We start from the raw sequence: 21,289 nt of genomic DNA on the forward strand, positions 1-21,289 counted from the left end.
AAAACATGATCATTCATTGGTAAGATCATTTAGATTTAGGTGAATTTGTCACACATAACATTAAACAATTTTATTAAACAGCTATCCCCCCGAAAAAAAATATTTCTTATCAGACACTAAAATTAAACCTGATACAAACCAGAGAATTTCAATTGTACAGTTTGTATACATATGGAGAAAATGCATAAGCATAATTTACCTTCCGTGAATCACAAAAAGGCAGCAGAATTTATATATGAAGTCTGAAAAAGTCAAGCTTGGTTCTGCTGAACTCCTGAGCCTCCTTATTGGTAGTTGAAGTCACTTATTAAATATCATTAAGGACGTAGGAGGTGCTCAGCTCAACAATTACAAAAAAAAGTCAGTTTGGAGAACTTCAGCTGTCTTTTTCAGGATATAATGACCTTCGGTTTTTACTAAAGGTACCCCTGCTAAAGCTATTGTTGATCATATTTTCAGCTCAAATTGGCCCTGAAACCTTTTAAGAGGATAACATTTACAAGAATATTAAAACTACACATTTTCTTTAAAAAATTGGAAAAGCAAGGCTCATATTAGGACTTTTAAATCTGTATATAGCCTTATACTGAAGAACCTTGCCATATATCATCAATAAGCACAGCAGTTTATAGGTCAAATGCCCTTGTGTCATACAATGACAACATAATCATACTTCTTTTTTGTGCCATGGTTAGGTACGAATTTAGTTTATTAGAAAGGTCAAAGAAGGTTGAATCGATGACTCAAGGGCCTTGCAGCAGAGAACAGCTTCTATCCAATTACAGGAATACATGGATGTCAATCACCTCTTGGGGTTTTTAGGACATCACAATTTGAATTAATTTGTAGGCCCTAAAGAGTGATAGGAGGAAAAATGGGTTTGCCTTCATCCTGGGTAAAAAAAACTTCTCAATATTTTTCCAAATGATAATCAGATTCCTCTAACCCCCCAATCCCCAAAAGAAGTCCAATAATCTTACCCTTGTTCTGTCTTCAATCTCAAACACACGAAGTTGCATGGGAATATTAAAGCTGTGCAGTATGTTGCCACCAAACACCAGAGAGTCTGCTGGAGTGTACACGGCATGAATCCATCCTGAAATCAGAAAGTAAGCAGCTGTAAGGAAGGCTGCAGACGCAGAAAGAACGTGTCATCGGAGCAAAGGTGGCCTGCGGCAGGGTAAAGCTGGCTTCTTCCAGCAACTTGATCAATGGAGAGCTGCACATTGTGCTTCATTACAGAGGTTATTGCCTTAAAACCGCTCTCCCTCTTCTACTGTGGGCTCTCATTCAGCACTGCAGCTAGAAATGAATTTCTTCTGCACAATATGTAATGCAGGGAGGCTGCCTTTCATCAGCTAACCAGCAGGAAGAAAACAGGCGGACTCTTAGACCAGTAAGAATGAAAGGATTCACTCTCCCAACCCCCTACCAGAGGGGAAAAACACACACTTGAGCCATTAAACACGGTCTCAGCTATGCAAGGAAGCGATTCCAGGGCAGTTCGTTGGGAAAGGAAGTTAAAAAAAAAAAAAAAAAAGACAGCGCAAAAGGATTTTAATTTTATTAGGCGCTATTCACAAAGGATACGTTATCCACAAAATGAGCCATTACAGCAAGTCCTCAGCTACTTTATGGCAGAATTGGGACTGAATTTTCCCTATGTAGTTTATCAGTCACAGAAAGTTATTATTAGAGCTGAACCCCAGCCACATATTAAAAACATTATTTCATGAAGTTGTTCATTCCTGAAAACAAGAAGCTGCACACCAGGCATCAAGCTATATACTAAGATAAAATATATTAATTGGAGATGTTGTACCTGTCTAAGGATGTGAGCTTTTTGCTTCCTCAGTATGAGTTCTCCTGTGCAGGGACTGCTAGAAATTGGTACCAGATCAAATCCAGGTACATGCTAAAAGATACATGAGCTGCAATAATTTGTGTCTTTTTTATCTATCTGGAGTTCAGCTTTAAATGCATTTATATACACATTTGGAGTCCTGTGCGTGCCTTTATCTGCCTTGATAATTAACCTCTTGTTATCCCTTGTACAGCAGCACTCACAATAGAAGAGGGAAGCAAACCTAGGGGCCAATCAGACTCTGGTGAAGGCACCTGTGCTAACAGAGGAATGGAGCTAGGGTTCATTACTTAAAACTGGTTCACACCAATACATTGCACTGGCTGGAAAAATTCACATTACTTCTGTAATGCATGTTATGTGTGTTGTTGCGCTGCAGTGCTAATGTGAATAGCACAGCATATTGTATTAAACTCCACCACAATGAATTCTGTGTGCAGCAATACACAGATCAGATGATTATCGCCCCAGATAAACGGTCATGTTTGTCTTGGGCGAAAATCTGACGTGTACAGTGCTCACCTGACATCATTCATAGATGGATCAATGAATGACCGATCGCGGAAGACCGCTGTACAAGTCAAGAGAGGAGAGCATTGTGGGGTGCTATTCTCTCATCCTCCCCCCTCCCCTTTCCACAAAACAGAATGGGCAATGCATGTACAGCGCTCGTTCATTCATCTGTCACTGGAAACGATGATGAAAGACAGCTTCCAGCTGCGAAAGTTTGTTGGTTCTTCCTTACTATGCAACCTATTTACTGTAGGCACGGAGGTGCGACCATTGTATTTCTTCAGGTTGATTTCCAGCTGAAACAAAAGGCCTGATTTAAAAATTGTAAAAGAACCTGGGTTGTCCATCAAACAAGAAATAGATTTCTCAAAATAATTTGCTAATGTTTAGAAAATGTTTTCAATCCTGGACCTTATCTATTTCAGGTTCACCCAGGTTCAGCCATGATAGTCTATATTCTCCAGTTTTGGAGTGCCTATATAAATCAGGCAACAAAACAGTTAAATATATAAATGAATTAAACACATAGAACCTGGTATACTTGCCAAATGATACCTTTTGCTATCTATTCTTCCCTAGGGTCTACACAGCTCTGACATTTAGCAAAGTCTTGTCTGTCAAGGCAAGAGACAGCACACAATGGTTTATTGCTCCAACACTCTCCTCCCCTATTAGCAAGTTCCTTCTTAGCACATCATACTGGCTTCTTGTATGGATCAAATTAATGCACAACCGGCATTATTTCGAATGCAGACTCAACCAAAAAAATTGGTGTTATACTATATTTACTGTGCTGTCTGGCAGAACTGTATGAACTTAATAAAAAAATATAATTATAATTAATTATAAACCCACTGGCTAAGAGAACCCATTTATATATTCTTAGCGTTTTTCTAGAAGTTTTACTTTAATTTATAGAATTTTCAACAAACAATTTAGTGGAAACAAAGGCAGAAAACCATATATAAACTTAGAAAATAAATTTTGCTATTTTAAAAACTAAAAGTTGTTCATAGAGTGAAATATGTACCTACATGCATAAAAATAACATGTTCCATATTGGTGGATTCATTTAATGAAAACAATAGAAAAGTGAGCAATCTTCAAAATATAATAAACATCCATTAATAAGCTTAATCCATCCATGATGCCTGTTTATTAGAAATCAACGTCTCCACAGTAGATAAGCTAGACATATGGTTCGAACCAACATTCCTGTGTTGTATGGTTGTGAAAGTCATACACAATACTGCAAGCAGCACATGTGTTCTCTACGTGGCGGCAATGTTTCCCCCACCAAGAGGAGTAAAACAAATGTTAAATTATTTTAGAAGCAGCATGGGTAGACATTCTAGTCTCAGTTCATTCTAAACAAGAAAGTAGAAAAAAAAAAAGAAAACAACTTTGCTGAGAACTCGCATACACTAGAGTGGCTAAATCTGTCCTTAGATATTGGAAAAGAGTTGAATGTACAGGCACAACCCGAGAATCCTCTGATGTCTCCTGGGCCAGATTCCCCTGAACAGGAACACTGTTGTCACTTCTGTTTAGAGCAACGAAGCAGGTCTGGAATACTCAGCATTTGGAACAACAATAACAACCAGGTAAAGTTTTCTAACAAATGTTAATTCAGAGCCACTGGAGCCGATTACTGGATTGACATTATATGACAAATGCTATTCCAGGCCTTTATCATTTGCAAATTTAGTCCCTAATAATTACAGAGTTCCATAATTAGTGTTTACCTACAGTAATAGTTCTACCATTTTTTAATAGCTTCCAAACCATCGTTAGGCCAATGCATGGTTTTATTTTAGGTTTCTGCCCAGATTGCTCCAAAAAAGAAGTGAGACTCGGCACTGCTTATGACACTTGGTCCAGTCCCCACAGGTTCTACACCAACTAAATTGGTCTTTGTTCTGGTTGTTTTTTGCTTTTTTTTAATTTAATGCTCTTATTTTCATAACATTCTTCTACCTGAAATTAGTCTTTGAGCATTTGTGCATTCATTATCAAACTGGTTGACTGACAGAGCCAATACATTCCCATTTACTCCTCTGATAGTGACAGAAATTGCCTGCACTCTTCCATCTAATATAGTGATGGGTAAATTGGAATATGTTGGAGAACAAATTTTGACACTGTTAAGATGTTAGCAGTTAAGTTTTTTTGATTTGACTGTTAAGTCAAAAATTTTGCCCTTCAGAATAGTTTTGTTTTTGGGCAAAATCACAGAGATATGGGGGGTGTAGAATATATGTTCATGAGTTTTACTTACTGGTAATGTACAGTAAACACAACTCCTCTTTTGTTCATATTTTCACTTGTTCATCTTGAAGTTTAAAAAAGCCTATTTAAAGTTATAACATAAAATCCACTGGGTGAGCCAATAAAAAAACACACTTGGTACATAAAGTAAATTGTGTATATTAGTAAGTGTTTGGTATGTGTTTAAACTACCTTATTTACATTTTCAGGACTCTTCTAACACTTTACTTTTGGGATACAACACAAATCCATAAATGTGAAGATCATCTCAAGCATTGTTACCACCACACTGTTGAAGATTTAGATATTCTCCTATATACAGGGTAGGCATGTTCTATTATGTGTTAACACACTGGCACCATATGACTTTAAAATTGCCTGTAATTTTTTACATATGGTAAAATGTAGAAATTCATATGTAACCATTTTGATAAAGTAATCCACAGGTTTAATCATATGCAGGACAGGATATCATAATAAGAGTGCTGTGATGTGATGGTAATACATACTTTAAATTGTTTATTTTTTTAGACATTTTAGGATTCATATTACATAAAAGAACATACCGGTACTTTTAAATTAAAGAAAAGTTCAATTTATTTAATTATATTTAAAGAGAAAATACCAGTTACCAGAGGAAAAAATAATGCGTAATAATAAGTAAATTGGTACAATCTGGACCATTTCATATGTTCTGAAAGCACAGAGAATTTATTAAAAAAAAAAAAAAACCATAAAGTAGTACCCTGTTGGGACAGCATGGGGTTAGCAGGCAGTACATATTTCAAATGACCTAATTGCCTAATGGTGGCCATGCACTGTTTGACAGTAAGGCTTCATACACATCAGATGATTATGGCCCGAGGCGAACAGTCGTGCATGTGTATAGTAGTCAGATGACGGATCCATGAACAACATATTAGGAACGACAACTATATAAGTCAAGGGAGGAGAGTACAGTGTGGTGCAGCTCACTCTTCCTCCCCTCTCCAAAGAACCAAACAGGCACTTTGTGTGTACAGTGCTCGTTCAATTATCTGTCACACTGTCACTGGATGCGATCATGAAAGATCATTTTCAGCAACAGAAAATTACTGTGTGTATGCAGCCTAATGCATGTAGATGATCGATATCGAGGAGAGATATTAATTTACCTGGTTGACTAGTGCATGAAGACAGGAGACAACATTCAAGTTGCGATCAGGTGTTAAAAATCTGAATTTGATTGTGTTTCTCACAAATGACCTGTACTGTGGATGATTGGGATGTCTGGGGCGTGCAGAGTTTTACCTGGGGGAATTAATATTTAATTGCACTTTTGCGTCAAAATGGCAAAGTAATCAAAGACTTAAAATGGTGATTTTCACTGACCACAAAGAAATAGAATTATAATGGCCCCTCTCAAATATGGCACATATTACTATACATTACTTGCAAATGTGGTTGACATGGATTGAATATTTAGAGATGATCTCAATGCCTCTAGTTCAAGATTTCTAATCTGTCAACTGATCCAAAAGAGCCTGGCCAGTCCAGGGGAACATAAAAGAAATGAGACTGACTTTTTTTATAAAGACTGTGGGTACACTAAGCCTGTATGATGCTTACATACTTACTGAGAAAGCAAACAAGAGGAAAGAAGTCACATTAAAGTGACCAATAGCAGCTCAAAGCATCTTTACTCCTTTGACCTAGTAGACTGGAAAATATATTGTGCACTTTGCACAACCTTATAGCCATATGCAATGTTTTACTGAATAAACCCATAAAATGTCTGGTATTATCTGTAATTATCCCTAAACAATGCTGTTACCTGATGGGATAAAGAAGGTGTGTCCTTGCTTCAGTTCAATCCTCTGACAACCCTGTGATCTGTCTCCTAAGAATATGTCAGTTTGTTTCCCTGATAAAAGCCATTCCTCATAAAGCTGCAAGTTATACCCAGTGGGAGGAATCAACCAAAACACCTGAAGGAGAAATAGGAAATGTTATGTAAATACATCTTTGAGCAAAAAAATAGGATTACTCCCTACAGTCTAGTCAGTGTTTCCCAAAGTATAACATGGACTCTTGTAACATATGAGTTCTCTGATTCCATTCCCCCACCTAATGTATAACCCTATATGTTTCCCACTATTTAGATTATAAGCTCTATTGGGCAGGGTCCTCTTTCCTTGCTTTGCCATTGTTCGTACTGGTTCTGTATGAAGGTTTGTCATTTGCAGCCCCTATTAACACCATAGTGCTGTGTAATTTGTTGGCCCTTTATCAATCAAAAATGACAATAACTAGTTTTTAGCCCACCAATAACTTGCATAAAATTTGTGGCTAGTGGTCTAGAAGCCACTAAAGCAGCTTTCCAGCAATCTTAGCTAGCTAGATAGCTAGATAGCTTAGATAGCTAGCACAGTACATGTGGAGGAAACACAAAGGTCATGCTTGCATAACTGAGGCCTGGAAAACATTGGTAAACTAAGGTAACAATAAGAACAAGACCCAACTGGTGGGTGAACCTCTCCTAAAAAATCACATCATTGTTGACCATCTTCTAATGTTATGCTTGGCTCCTGGTGTAAGTACTAAGTTACTAACCAGAGCAGATCAAAAAAATTCCAAACAAAAAGAACCCATAGCAGTGGTCTACAAGTAGTCTGGATATTCTGAATATTTTTTTAAAACTGTGCTGAACTTCCACTCCACACAACACAATTTTGAGGGCCATTCATATTCTTTAAAAAAAAGCTCCTCTTCTGCAAGCAAGTTAATTAAAGGTCTTAGGAGCAAATTTTCTGCCCACGCTTGGGCAGAATTCCTGTCCTCCCTGGTCATAACAATGAACCAACTACCCATCTCTCCTGCTCCAAATGGGGAGTTATGATGGCTGTCTAATCTTATCAGAGATGTGCTTATAATAGTATTTAATAAATGAGATGATAAATAATATAGTTTTTAGTGACCCATAAACCGAATACTCGGTGAGATCTGAATCAGTGACACCTTGAATTCTAAATTCGTGTGAAGAGTCTGAATTCGATGAAATATGCACTTTTCGGTATATATCTTGACAGTCTTAGAATGTTAAAATCTGAAACTTATAAATGTAAGAAACACTTCTCTTGTCTCTAAGTATCTGCATTATAAATCATTAAAAATGGACTTGCCTTTCCACCTCGAAAAACATGGTACCATACGGATGTCCCTCCAAAGTCAATATGAAAATCAGTGAAACAGCCCTTGACGCTCATCAAACAATACCTGTGAAATAGATCAACTGTTCAAATCAATTTACAACTCAGCAGATCTAGATAGCACACACTTTGATGCAAAAACGAACATGAAGCATCAAAGGATCCTATGTTTGAGGAAACTGACTACAACTAAACTAACAATATACCAAGAAGGAAAGAGTCTTGTATAACATTGCTCATATTAATAGTTTTAGTTTAGTAATTTTTTATGTATGAATTTTCTCCAACTTATACTACTAAGTGCTTCCAATATACCAACATTTAGAATTATAACTATGGAAATGTACATGAATAAAAAATTGGTTACAGTCATATTTTGTTTACCATCCTCTAATCTTGTTATGCTCCCCACATTTTTGTAGGAATGCCCCTTCTGATTGTAATTTTCTTGCTTTTGGTTCTGTTGTCTCTATTTATTCTTTCCCCCTTTTTAATTTTCTTAGAGTTGTCTCTGTATGTTCTTATCCCCTTTGGGTATGTGGGACTTTAGAGTTTTGAAAAACATTGACTTAAAGTGGACCTGAATTCATAATGAAAATATGCTATGTATTAGGGAACAGTTAGAAATGGTAAGTGTACCTGCGATACAATCTAAAAGGTGTACCTTTTATAATAAATTTCTTCTGAAAATAGCATTGTGCGTCCTGGTATATGAGGGTACCTAGGCACTCCTCTACTTACAGCCCCATGTCTGTTATCTGAAGTGTGAGATCTAAGACATTGTGCTTTAGATTACTGGAGCCCATATACACTTGTCAGTTGTGGTGCTATTTAGTCAGCACACTCTGTTGGCTTTTATTTTCAACAGCACTCCAATGTAAAAAGGGAAAATATAAGATTTTTTACATAATTCTCCAAATTAGACAAGTTTGAAAGGTCCCTTAATCACAGGAGTTTTAGTATAATTGGCAACTGGTACATTACAGTAGGGCTGGTAAGTGGGCTAGTAAGTATAAGCCTTAAAAAACGACAAATCTTATTACCGTTTGACATGATAAAATTGTTTAAAAAAGATACAAAGTTTTCCCAGAAAAATCTGCATTCTTAAATTCTAAGATAAAATCACTGAAACCTAAAGATCATAAGTAAACCAAATTATGTATAAACAGATATATAACACAAATTTTATAAATGCATGTAACAATTTCAGAAGCATGTACAGAAAAAATATACCCAGACAGTTTATAGTAAGGGGAACAACCAGAAAGCCTTCTACTAACCACTTTCATGTACAGTATGGCCTTTTATTACAATGCATTTCTTTATACCAGAAAGGCCAACCAAGTTACCAGAACCACTGGTGTACAGCGAAAATACAGCCTAATAAATAGAAACATTTATTGCTCAATGCATACAGCTGCTTTAGGCTTACTGGCCACTATCAGTGCAATGTGTGCAGACGACGGCTTCTAAGAAGGGCCTCTGGAGCTATAAGAGGAAGTATGCAAAGTTAAAGTATGATAAGCTGTGGAGCAACAAAAGGGTATAACACTAAGTACCTCATAATGAAAACAGAATGAGACAATTTTGTAAATTTATTAAAAAAATGAAATCACATTTACATAAGTACTCAGACCCTTCACTTAGTACTTTGTTGAAGCACCTTTTTGGCAACAATTACAGCCTCAGGTCTTTTTAGGTATGATGCATCAAGCTTTGCATACCTGGATTGGAGGATGTTCTGCCATTCTTCGTCTACAAATCTGATCAAGCTCAGTCAGGTTGGATGGGAACCGTCAGTGGACAGTCATTTTCAGGTCTCAAGTCAGAATTCTGGCTGGGCCACTTTAGGACATTTACAGAGTTGTCCCAATGTCATTCCTGTGTTTTTCTGTGTGCTTTGGGTCATTGTCATGTTAGAGAGTGAATCAAGTCTAAAGTCCTGAGCACTGTGGAACAGGTTTTCATTGAGGAAATTTCTGTACTTTGCTCCATTCAAATTTACCTCAACCCTGACGAGTCTCCTGGTTCCTGGTGCTGGAAAAACACCCCCACAGCATGATAAAGTCACCAATATGCTTTACTGTTGGGATGGTACTTGGCAAGGGGTGCCTGGTCTCCTCCCGGCGTAAAGTTTAGAATTTAGGTCAAACAGTTCAATCTAGGTTTCATAAGATCAGAGAATCTTCTTTCTCTCAGTCAGAGTCCTTCAGGTGACTTTTTGCAAACTTCAAACAAAGGAAGGCTAGCCACCCTGCGTTAAAGCCCAGATCTGTGGAGAGGTGCAGTTATGATTGTCCTTTTCTCAATTAGTCCCATCTCCACACACCCATCTCCCCAGTCTCCTCCAGTGTCACTGTCTGTACTCATTTGTCATTTGCAACCCCTATTTAATGTACAGCACTGTGTAATATGTTGGCGCTTTACAAATCCTGTTTATTAATAATAATAATAATAATAATAATAATAATCTATTTAGTTTATATTTTGTAAGTAGACAGATCACTAGTTGTCCAGGCTAAAAGCTTAACTGGGAGTGGCTACTCCTGGACCAGGAATCAGATATATGGTTTTGTTTATTGTTAGGGTTATGCATTAGTTAGCTTGGAGTTAGTCAAGGTTTTAGTAAGATTAGTATTCATGTTTTACAGAGATTACGTGGTAACAGTCAGGCATCCTTCCCTGTCTTATACTTACTGGTCACTGCTCTGCTAAGATCTTCACTGGGAATGTTGCTGAGTAGCACAGAGCCTCCTATTCTATATCTATTCATTGGTATGAAAAGGCTGTTAACCACCCAAACAAACACTGACAAGCTTAGTGGAGTTGATACAGGTAAGTAAAAGACTTGGAAATTGTGCTAGCAGAAGGTGCCTGACTATATATGAAGTGATTGGGGGTCATTGTAGGGTTAAAAAAATTAAAAAGCCCAACAGGCTGTATATCGCCTACGAGCTGTAGCTTGACCATGCCGGTTATAAGTAATAGACTTACCAAACTGTTCTCTAAAAAGGAACTTTTTTTGTTTTTGAAATTGAACCCTGCTTTGAAATATAGCCTATCAGAACCCAGAACTAATGTACAGCTTAAAAGGAGTGTGACACCATCACTTAGCTTTGTATAAGTCATGGCAGTTGGGTGCCTAAGAATTGTACTGGGATATCTTGCCAATAACTTTGAATAGAAAAATGGAAGATTATGGATATAAATTGTCAATGTAGATTTCAAAATAACTTTATATATAGCTACATATATATAACATTTTTACCTATTTGATTATTTTTATTTAATTTGACTGCTCAATAACCTGGGATTCCATGCATGAGTGTATAGGGATCCAAAAAAATCATTATTTATAACCCATGGTCATGCAGTTACCAGCTTGTTGGATAACTAAGCATTACCATGCTGGCAAGGGCCCCTTTTACCAAACCAGCTGTCAATGCCTGAAAAGCAATGAGAAGACAGCACTATGCCATGCAGCTAAGTCTGACTGGCACTCCAAAGCTGTGAATAGATGCAACATTTTTTTACTACAGAGATGAACTTTTGTGATCATCTTGGGTGAAAACCTAGCATCTGTTCATCTGTCCTCCAGCATCGTTTAGTGATCTGCTGTGCTGGATTACTAAAAGACCTACATGAACAACCACTGTTTTCTAATAGGGAGCAGGCAGCAGGGTGCCTCCTACTCGTCCTCTCCTGCATAGAACAGAACAGCACTAACGATCATTTACAGTTGCAATTATTGAGCATCAGTAAAGGGTTCTACTTTCATCCTGGTTTGCAATGTGTGGGGGATAGAAAGTAAGATTTTAGATTTAGTTGCATTATTTTAAGAAGAAATTTTTACTTGGCAGATATCTTATTTGCAGCTGTTTAGCCTGTACAGGGGCAGTGCAGTGTTTGCATCCTACAGTATTCCTGATAGTGTCAAAATAGGCTAAAATACAGTCCAAGAGAAAGATGGAATATGGGTCGGGGTCTGTGTCAGGGTGGCAGGTGGGATGTAAACAAAGTGTTGCTAATGTAGGACAGATGCAATGATTTTTACTAAACCAATAATAGTCTTGCAGTATGTTAGCTTTCTATTGCTATGCTTCCATTTTTATATTAGATGTCAACTTTAAATGTATGACATTTTATTTAACATATGTATTGTTGTGTTTCTTTCAGAAAAAAATCATTATACCTTCTTGTCTTTGTGCAACTCAGTGCTTCAAATGTATATGCATTCACTTCATTAGTTCCAAAGTTTATGGTGTTTTTTTTTTTAAAGAAGTACATATGCCTGTGCATTGAATGTGAGCCATAAAATAAAGTGCTGAAACAAGAGCTATAATGACAAAATTTGCAGTTAATATTTTAATGAAGACAGGAAGATTAGTTTTATACCTACTTAAACAAAAGTACAATAGCCCCATAAAATACATATTAAATAGATAGCTCAACTAATTGGTGAGTTTTTATATTTAAATCAAACTCTGTTTTAAAGCAGAACTCCAGTAAAACTGGAGATCAAACATTTGCATTGGTGCTTTACTCTATCTATGTATCCCAGTGATTTGGGAACACTCTCTCCAGTACCCTCAAAAATAGCTTAGGATCCTGCCTGAAGATAGAAACTCTTTTTTGTTGGAGGGGAACAATGAAATCATGGATGATGGAATTTCATGTAGTGCCAGGGATCAATGCTTGCCAATGCAATCACAGTAGAGACATCTAGTCGTGATTCAAACTTGTCACATAGTGGGACCACATAGAAAACATACCAAGCCTTGCTCACTGCATTACTGTATGATCAGGCAACATCTTGAACTGTTTATTGGAACATTAGTAGTGGTAGCTGCTTACACTGGCAGATTAAAAAATAATGCCATTATACTATTACCAAACCTGGAATCACTAACCCTAAACTTATATTTCTAACATATTGTACAATAAACCTGATTCTGGAAAATGTATTTCAAACCGTATTGTATTAAAAAAATATTTGAAAAAATGACAGTCTATTACAAGAAGAAAAACAAAATGCAGAGGTCCCAGGCAGTACTTCTTTACTTCTATTACAAGTGGCAAGCATCATTCAACCAACTTGTCAGCTTATTAAGTCCCTGCCTCCAACCTGTGACTGGACAGTAAATGAGAAGCAGCAAAGCGATTAACCCATTTCTGTGTCATTTTGACTTCTCTTCCTGTCAGCATGCAACGTGTTAGCACATCAACTGAATGGTTCCTCATTAGTACGTACATTTATTTTCACTGCTTGAATTACAAAAAAAAATAAAATATTGATGTATTAATAAATACAGAAATGCGTTAGTTTGTGTTTTTTATATTTGCCTTAAATGATGTCCTGATGATATCATTATAGCTCAGAGATCTGTTTTTAATCAGAATAAATATTACCTGAAGTCCTTCAGATATAAAAGCCAGTGTTTGTGATACCAATAAATATTAAGATATTATTTTAGATGTAGTTGGAACCCAATGAACTAAACTAAACCAAAATGGCAACCTAAACATTTTGAAAATTCGACTGTGTATTCCATAACTATAAAATAGAAGACACCTAATAAAGTTTACATTTAATAATAGTATTCTGACACCAGAATCATTTTTGTGAACATTTCACTCAAAGAGAAACAAGAGAACAAATGCATAGCACATCTTCTACAAAGACACATTTTTTCTTGAAAAATGATGTACTATTCAGATAATAGTAGACTAATAGTAGAATAGCTAAGAAATGTAGACCTATATCAGGAAAAAAGACAAAGCAGGCCTGGCTAGTATGTAGAACCACAAGTCTCAGCATATCTTGTCTGTAGGAATGATAAGACTTTAAGGCTGCGAGCAAAACTTTTGTAGTACAATTGTTGGGCCATCATTGTACAGAGCAACTCGCAAATGTTTGCAGCTCTGTAGAAAACTAGGAGTAAACCAGATGACATCATAGTAATTACTGTCATTGTCCTCTCAGTGCAGATAAAACAGCAACATATCTCATTCAATGGTTTCATTAGAAAAATCCAAATTTAGATATCATTTGTGTGACCTTCAAGAAACAGAGAACTATAGATGTGTAATCTCGTATGACAAATACAGATGTGTAAAAACGCAATTTCAAAATGAAAAAAAAAAGATGTGATAAACGCTTTAAAATCACAACGCAGTCAGTGCATCAGCAGAAATTTATTGCAAAACTGTCTGCAGTATTCGTAGCTCTGAAAAAAAAAAGCTTAACTAAAACTCATTTCAAGAAAAGGGAAAACGAAATGTTTCCAAACAGCTCAAAACACATTCTATAACAGATGCAAAGCCTGGATCATTAATTTGTTGGTCTCCAGCCATCAATATTAATTAGAAAGAAAGAAGAGCAGCATCCTTCTATCCCAACCCCACACGCACAGCACTACATTAATACCATAAGGATTAGCCCTCCTGAGTCTCCATTACCTCTCTGCAGCAGAAAGAATGATTGGTCACAACTGCCTTGGAAAGAATTCACTTAGCAGTGGTTTTACGCTCCTCCTTCCTAAACACAGAGCTGGAAGATGTCAGCAGAATGCAGATAGCGTTCATAGTCCCTGGTACATGAGAGGCTGGCGCAAACTAGAGACACCTCTGATACATCAGCGCTGGCTGCCTAGCAACCACATCCAGGGCTGGGGTTGAGGAAATGATACGCAATGCTGTCAGGAAGACACTCAGAGTGCTTGGTAACCTCTATGCAGACACCACCCTTCAGAGGACAGGTACAACACACAGTAGATTGTACACAAGTCAGATGGGACACCATTTCCCTGTATAACAATTCCATCACTTTATAGCTTCCATCTACTATGAAAACTAAGGCATGAATTACTAACCACCAACAGATTTAGAATGATCATGAACAGATTTAGAAGTTTGCAGATTCTAAAACAATGAATCCTTAATCACCATCAAGAAGTCACCATGCAAGGACAATTATTAAAGAACAATCACAATCAACCAATAATTGGGTTTAGTGTGACTTTTCTACTGAACAGATAAAAAGGATAATCATCATAGATATACATACATAATTGTTCCATGTGCACAAGAGAAATGTAACAGAAAAACTTTTCACGTTAACATTCTAATTCAGTGGTCACCAACCTTTCGGACCTCACGGACCACTAAATTCATAATTTTAATCTCGCGGACCATTAATATGAATTTTTTTAAAACGATAAATACATTTGTTAAATATTGATCTTCCTAATGGTGCCTGAAGAGGACTGTGGAGGATCTGATTCATTGATCAGCTCAGAGTTAAGTGAAGTGTTACTATTGTTACTATTATCATTAGTTGTATTATCTTTCAGATTACTAAAGAAATGCAAAATATTCTTTTGCTTTTTCTCACTCATTATTGGTTTATTTCACTCGAATCTAAGACCAAACAAGAAACAATAATTATCAAAGTCAAACTATTTGATGCCAATAAATATAACAGTTAGAGAAAATACACAGTTAAGGTCATACTTTCCTAAAAGAGCATCTGAGAAATAAACAAATAAAATAACAGCTCGGCAACGGTTACCTTAAACAAATTAGGACTACACTGACGTCACGCTGCGCCTTCCTTGTTTTTCCGTCTCTAGTACAGTTCGTGAATTTATTGCAATAAAAAAGGTGACAAAATTGTCATTCAGAATATGAGAATTTATTAGAATTATATTTTTGTGTTATTATTAATAAAACATAATAATTGCAAGTACTCTCCAAATTTTTCTGTGAACCACCAAAATTTTCTCGCAAAACACAAGTGGTCCATGGACCACTGGTTGGTGACCACTGTTCTATATGACCTAGGGTCTTCATCACTGGAGAAAGCCCCAGATATTTAGGTATGGTCTGGTAATTCCTGAAGATTACAGAGTAATACCTTGAGAAGGGAGATCTAAACTAAGGGGTAAACAGCAGTGAATTGGGGTGGAACAATTTGTTGTAGCATAAGAAGGAAGAAAGATATCTTTTCTCCTTTAAACATAAAAGGTGTCCACTGCTCTAATATTGCACCTTGAATACAAGCTCCTAAAGAGTTTCTCCGTTCAAATAAAAGGTGGTTTTATAGTCTAATGAAAACTATATGGAATTTGCAGCAATTGTTTCTTTTTAAGGAATGGTCATTGGTAGGATTGGCATCTCTAAAGAACTAAAATCATATACAGAGCAGCTAAGATTTGCTCTTTTGATGAAGCTGTAATAGGGGAAACGCGTCAAGAGCAAAACTTTGTATTAATGAAAGAGAACTGTCACAAAGAAAGTCTGTATATTGAAAAAAAATTATTAACCAATATGGTTGATTTTATTGAGAATTAGGAATAAATATCATTGATTAATTTTAAATTGTGTGTATAAAGATTTAGAGATTTGGAGTACCTAAAAAAAAAAAAAAAAAAAAGCTCATGTTGCAAACACTCTTTTCTGTTTAAAATGTATTTAGGGGTGTGGTACAATTGACTGAAACGCTCCCTCTTAATTAACAAAAAAATAATTCTGGAGATTTTGTGAATTAAAAACAACAGAAACATATTTTTATAACAATGGGGAGATGAGGTGAAGAGCACGCCCATAGTCAAATTAAAGTACACATACAGGTGAAACAAGACTTGGATGTGTTTAAACGTGTAAACGGGTCTATTCATATCACTGTATTATTGTACAGGACACCCAAATACCCCTCAACTAGACTACCTCCAAGTGACCCCCCTATACTGATTATATACTCAGATATTTACATATATATGTTGGATTTGGTGTACAAACATGCTAAGGATCTTCAGCGTACTGGCAGGCCTGCTTTTGTTGCATTATTAAGCAGTATTTTCATCCAAAAAAAATTGAAGGTGCCTTGCCTGAAAAAAAAAAATCCAAGGGGGAACTGGCCAAGGTGACACGAAGTGTCTTCACAAAAGCTCTCCTTACTGGTCACACACCCCGTAGCTGGATACCCCACTCACAACAGTCCTGCCGCTGTGTCTCTCTTGAGTGGGACAATTGGAGACAGTCAGGTGCATAGAAAATACACCAAGTAGTTTGCCCCGGTAAAACATTGTACAGAAGGCACTGCTATATTAATGTATGTCTTATAGTTGGGAACTCAGAAAAGGTATTGCACACACACTTTATAGAGCTGCTTTGTTGCAGCAGTATGGCTACATTTTTCCAAATGTATGGAATAAAAAACTTATATTTTGAATGTGTGTAAAAAGTGTGAATCACATGAAAATAAAATTCAAGCAAGTGTGTTTGTTTGCTGAAGAGACGATGGCGATGTACATCCTACAATAAAACATGTTTACCTGCCTGTTTGCCTATTTATTCCTCTGTTTGCAAGACCAGATTGAAGTGCCTTAAAAAAGTTCCCTCTGGACCTCCTAATTATTCACCAACCATCAAATGTCATAAATTAATTGTATCACCTTATTGGGCCCTTCAAATAAAGAATAAGGAAGATTTAATGTTATTTTTATATTTTCTATTGAAAACTGAATTTCAAGGACTTCCATGCACAAACTTGATAAGGCAACTCCTGTTATAGGGCAACCCTGTTGTCACCCTGTCATGAGGCTACAGGTAGATATTTCACATATTCACAATAAACAACAATCAGAAATTTTGACCTAGAAATGCCTCATCATATAAAGAATATGGATGCAAAAAGAATGCAAGATATCAGTAGAACTGAGATGTTAAAAAGTTAAGGTGTTTTATGTTTAAAAGGGACTTTTATAACAACAATGTACATGGATTGCTGAAGTACTCAAGATCTTACATTCCCAATGTTCTCCTTTCTATGTCTTCGCTAGATGGTTATCATCTTTTGCTTGACTCTGCATTTAACTTTTACCTTATTTGTTATTATTTTTATTTATATTATTTTTTTTTTTGTATGTAAAAAATTGTTCAATAAATACACAATTTCAAAAAAAAGGATGAAGGTAAAAACAAGCATATTACTAAAAATTGCAACTCTTTTAGCATACCATTTGCTTTAGCAAACTAAATGTTACCTAGCAGGGGTTTGCATCTACTTTAAATACAGCATATCAAACTGAATGTTATGCACCACCAAGTGCCCGCAATGAATATGCCACAGAAACCCTACACTCAGACTATATGGATCCACAAGATATCAGTCGCTTAGTCACAATGTGTGTGTACAACGGTCCCGACGTCATTTAGCCTGCAATCGGGGCAGATCACAACTGATAGGTGAGAGTGCTGTCATTTTCTTATAGGGGATAATGTAGTGAGGGGGGGTTCCCGATGTTCCTCACCCTTGCCTCTAAATACTAAGCTGAACAGCATTGTGTGATCATCTTTCATTCATGTCTACTGTTTTCTGGCTTCCTGGAGGAATAATTCTGTTGAGTAGGGAAATGAAGGGTGAAAAAGTAGCCTAATCAATAAAAGCTATAAATATGTAAGTATCTGATGATCTGTGGCCTGGCAAAGTTCTCACACTCCTCTTCAATTTACACAAATAGGGGAGGAAATATCAGCCTACCAAAATTTTTTACAGTCAATACGTTTTTTTTATACAGTTTAAAGACACAAAACATTGTAGCTCCATCAAGAACACAAATTCTAAACCCACAATAAACTGAAGAATTCCCTATTGACTAGAATTCTAACCTCTGAAGTCCAGCAGAACTGCTGCAATAAGCAGAAATATTCCCATATAGCCCCACTATGATTTAAAGTGGTGCTAAACGAGGAATGTGAATATGCAAAACCTTCTTTGTTGTGACATGGCTGCATGCTTTGCCAAACTTTGGATGGAGTGGGTATTAGAACCTACTGTATGTTACTTTGTTTTTTTTCTTTGTGGGGAGATTTTTCCTTACTCCAGGTAACAGAAACTGAACAAGAAGCAGTCCAATCATCTTGTTCATGTGACAACTCTAAATTTATAGAACTTTCAATCATTTTCTGACTTTGTGACAATGGTTACCAGGACAATCTCCTAAAGCAGAAATATATACAATAAAAAAGTCTTGGCCATGGCCATGCTACATTCATAACTTTGTAATAGCAATCTGTAGCAGTTATAAACTCCTCTGCGTCTTTTTTCTGATGATTTGTAGCTGCTACAATGTAGATACTGAATCTGGAAATTCTGTTGCAAGCTCCAAATGCAGCAAATAGTCAATGAGCGATTCAGCTACAAGTCGATGGAATTTTAGTAACCTATCATTGACAGCAATTATGTTTTTCCTAGCAACAAAAGTGATTCTGTAGCTGCCACAAAATTGCACATGTGACACGGCTCTTACTCCTTGCTTTTTGCAGTGGTGATGCTTGGCATACAAATAGAGAAAACAATTTTAAAATGTTATATAGGAAGCCTCTGTTTGTTAGGAAATTACAGTGAGACACTTTATGGGTAACTTTTGATTCTGAGATCTCAAGGGGTGGGACTTTTTAACTTGTACCTAGGGAATAGTGTCTAGGAAATGCTGTCATATGTATCATCTTACAAATAGGGGTTCCCCTATTGATCAGTCAAAAAAATCTCAGTTCTTACAGTAATTACAAAATCCCCATCTTACAGTAAGGCACTTTTTCTGACATCAACCCCACTGTGTTACACATTGTAAAGGAAACACATGAAAACTTGCAGATGTTTTTACAATCACGTTGTGGCTTTAAGACCATTACTTACCTGTGACTGAACTCTAACAAGAACTGAACTCTAGAAGCGGTGTCCAAATAAAAGTAGGTAATTGCAAATAACTAATCATCAGAGTTGCTTATTGTCCTCCTTTGCCTGATATTTTCTCAATTACGGATTATTATGCCATGTTCTTGAAAGAGAAAGGGTTTTGCTTCCTGATGTCAGAGCCTCCAGCAAGAGAATAGTGAGCAATGCAGTAGTAGTGTCACCAAACCTCACAATATCAATATTTGTTAATATAATCACGTGAGCCTAGAAATCAGGGGCAGCATACCACAACTATGAGTCTGTATGCACACGAGTGCCAGGACACAAAACTAAATATTCAGACGGAATGCCAGACAAAAAGGTAGATTTGCAGAGTATCCATTGGACAAGTTAAAAATTCTAGATGTTCCATATACTATATCTACCTTATTTAAATTACTTTTCTTCTTTTGCAGTTCTTTTACAGGCTCTTGGAACATTGTGCCAAATGAAAAAGTTTTGAACTGGTATACTCTGAATCACTTGCCCTTAAAGTAAATGGACCTGAAAGAATCTCCACCAGGGAGTTAATGTTAGCTTTAAAAATAGACCCCTTAGTCTGAATTATACTTAGCATAGGAATTTAAATTTATTACCGTAGTTGTCCAAATTGAAATAAACTTTAATTGGAAAATATGGGGGGGGGATCTGTAGAACCTGGGGGGAAAATTCCTAAGCATGACTATAAGCCAAGACACTACAGTCCACAAACAAAGAATGCAACTGGGTACAATGCAAAACAAAACATTTTCTATGTGCCTGTTTGTATGTATAGCTCATCATCAGGCAGAAATGTGTGATAGTGCTTCCTATTTGCTCTTGGGTGTAAAAATCTTGTGAGCACCTTGGTATGGATGGTCCTCTACTTTCTGGTACAAAAAGGGTCCCAATAACAAGGGCTTGGGGCCATGGCAGGGGGCATAAAATAGCTTAATTTCACAGTTGAAGTTCAAATCTGTATAGAGTGCGAGTAGTAGTTTATCATACTTATCACTTTCAACTGTCAAATAGGCAGGGAGCACTGCAAACTTTTTATTTTAATATGAACTCAATATTGAATATTGCTTCTAAACATAGTAACATTAACATGATTCAGTAACATTCTCTCCATGGCACATGAGCATAGGCTGAATATTTTTCACTGGGCACAAATGTTACCTCTAACCTGCACAGGCATATGGGAAAATGTAGTATATAAAGAAAGAATATCACATTTCTTTAAAAAAAAAAAAATGTTTATTTAATTATACTATACCTGTATATTTAGCAGTGTTTAACCCAGAAATGATTAGCTGGGTGGGAAGAAATTGTAGGCGGGTGGCAGCCCCTGTATTTTGACCCAACTCTTCAGTAACCACCCAAAAATAGCTAAGTGGTTACTGAAAATTGCCGGGTGCTGTGCCCAGCTAAAAGGGGCTGGGGAGAACACTGATTTAGGAAAATATTTGTAAGCAGCAGAAAATAAAGGAAAAAAAGAACACAAACACAAAATGCAAATAAAAGTAAAAAAGTCAGATACAAACTTCAAAATGACTTACTTTTTTACTTTAGGATACTTCATTTCAGACAAAACATTTGTTGTTTCTTTTTGATTCTCCTTTAAATGTGGAGGCCACATGTTATCTACCCAATCAACTGCATCTACCTATATGAATTCAAAATCTATATTAGATCATACTTAAAAGTATTACATTACAAATGTAAAGAAAGCCTAAA

The 21,289-nt window shown here is 36.4% G+C and overlaps 1 protein-coding gene across 4 annotated transcripts in view; it reads right to left on the bottom strand.

The window, feature by feature from the left end:
• Nucleotides 1-21,213, bottom strand: part of KDM2B (lysine demethylase 2B) — a 58,096-nt gene extending 36,883 nt beyond the window's left edge. For 3 of the 4 annotated variants that reach the window (XM_072415907.1, XM_072415908.1, XM_072415906.1), the window contains exons 1-4: nucleotides 21,112-21,213; nucleotides 7,807-7,900; nucleotides 6,459-6,612; nucleotides 981-1,096 (exon numbers count right to left, since the gene is read on the bottom strand). In XM_072415907.1, coding sequence (XP_072272008.1) covers nucleotides 981-1,096; nucleotides 6,459-6,612; nucleotides 7,807-7,900; nucleotides 21,112-21,191 — 444 coding nt within the window. In that variant the 5' untranslated portion in view covers nucleotides 21,192-21,213. Of the gene's footprint in view, nucleotides 1-980; nucleotides 1,097-6,458; nucleotides 6,613-7,806; nucleotides 7,901-14,292; nucleotides 14,810-21,111 lie in introns of those variants that run through there. The other variant, XM_072415909.1, reaches the window with a different exon arrangement.
• Between the last annotated feature and the right edge of the window lie 76 nt (nucleotides 21,214-21,289).

This window comes from Pyxicephalus adspersus, chromosome 6 (genome assembly GCF_032062135.1).
Source record: "Pyxicephalus adspersus chromosome 6, UCB_Pads_2.0, whole genome shotgun sequence".
NCBI lineage: Eukaryota > Metazoa > Chordata > Amphibia > Anura > Pyxicephalidae > Pyxicephalus > Pyxicephalus adspersus.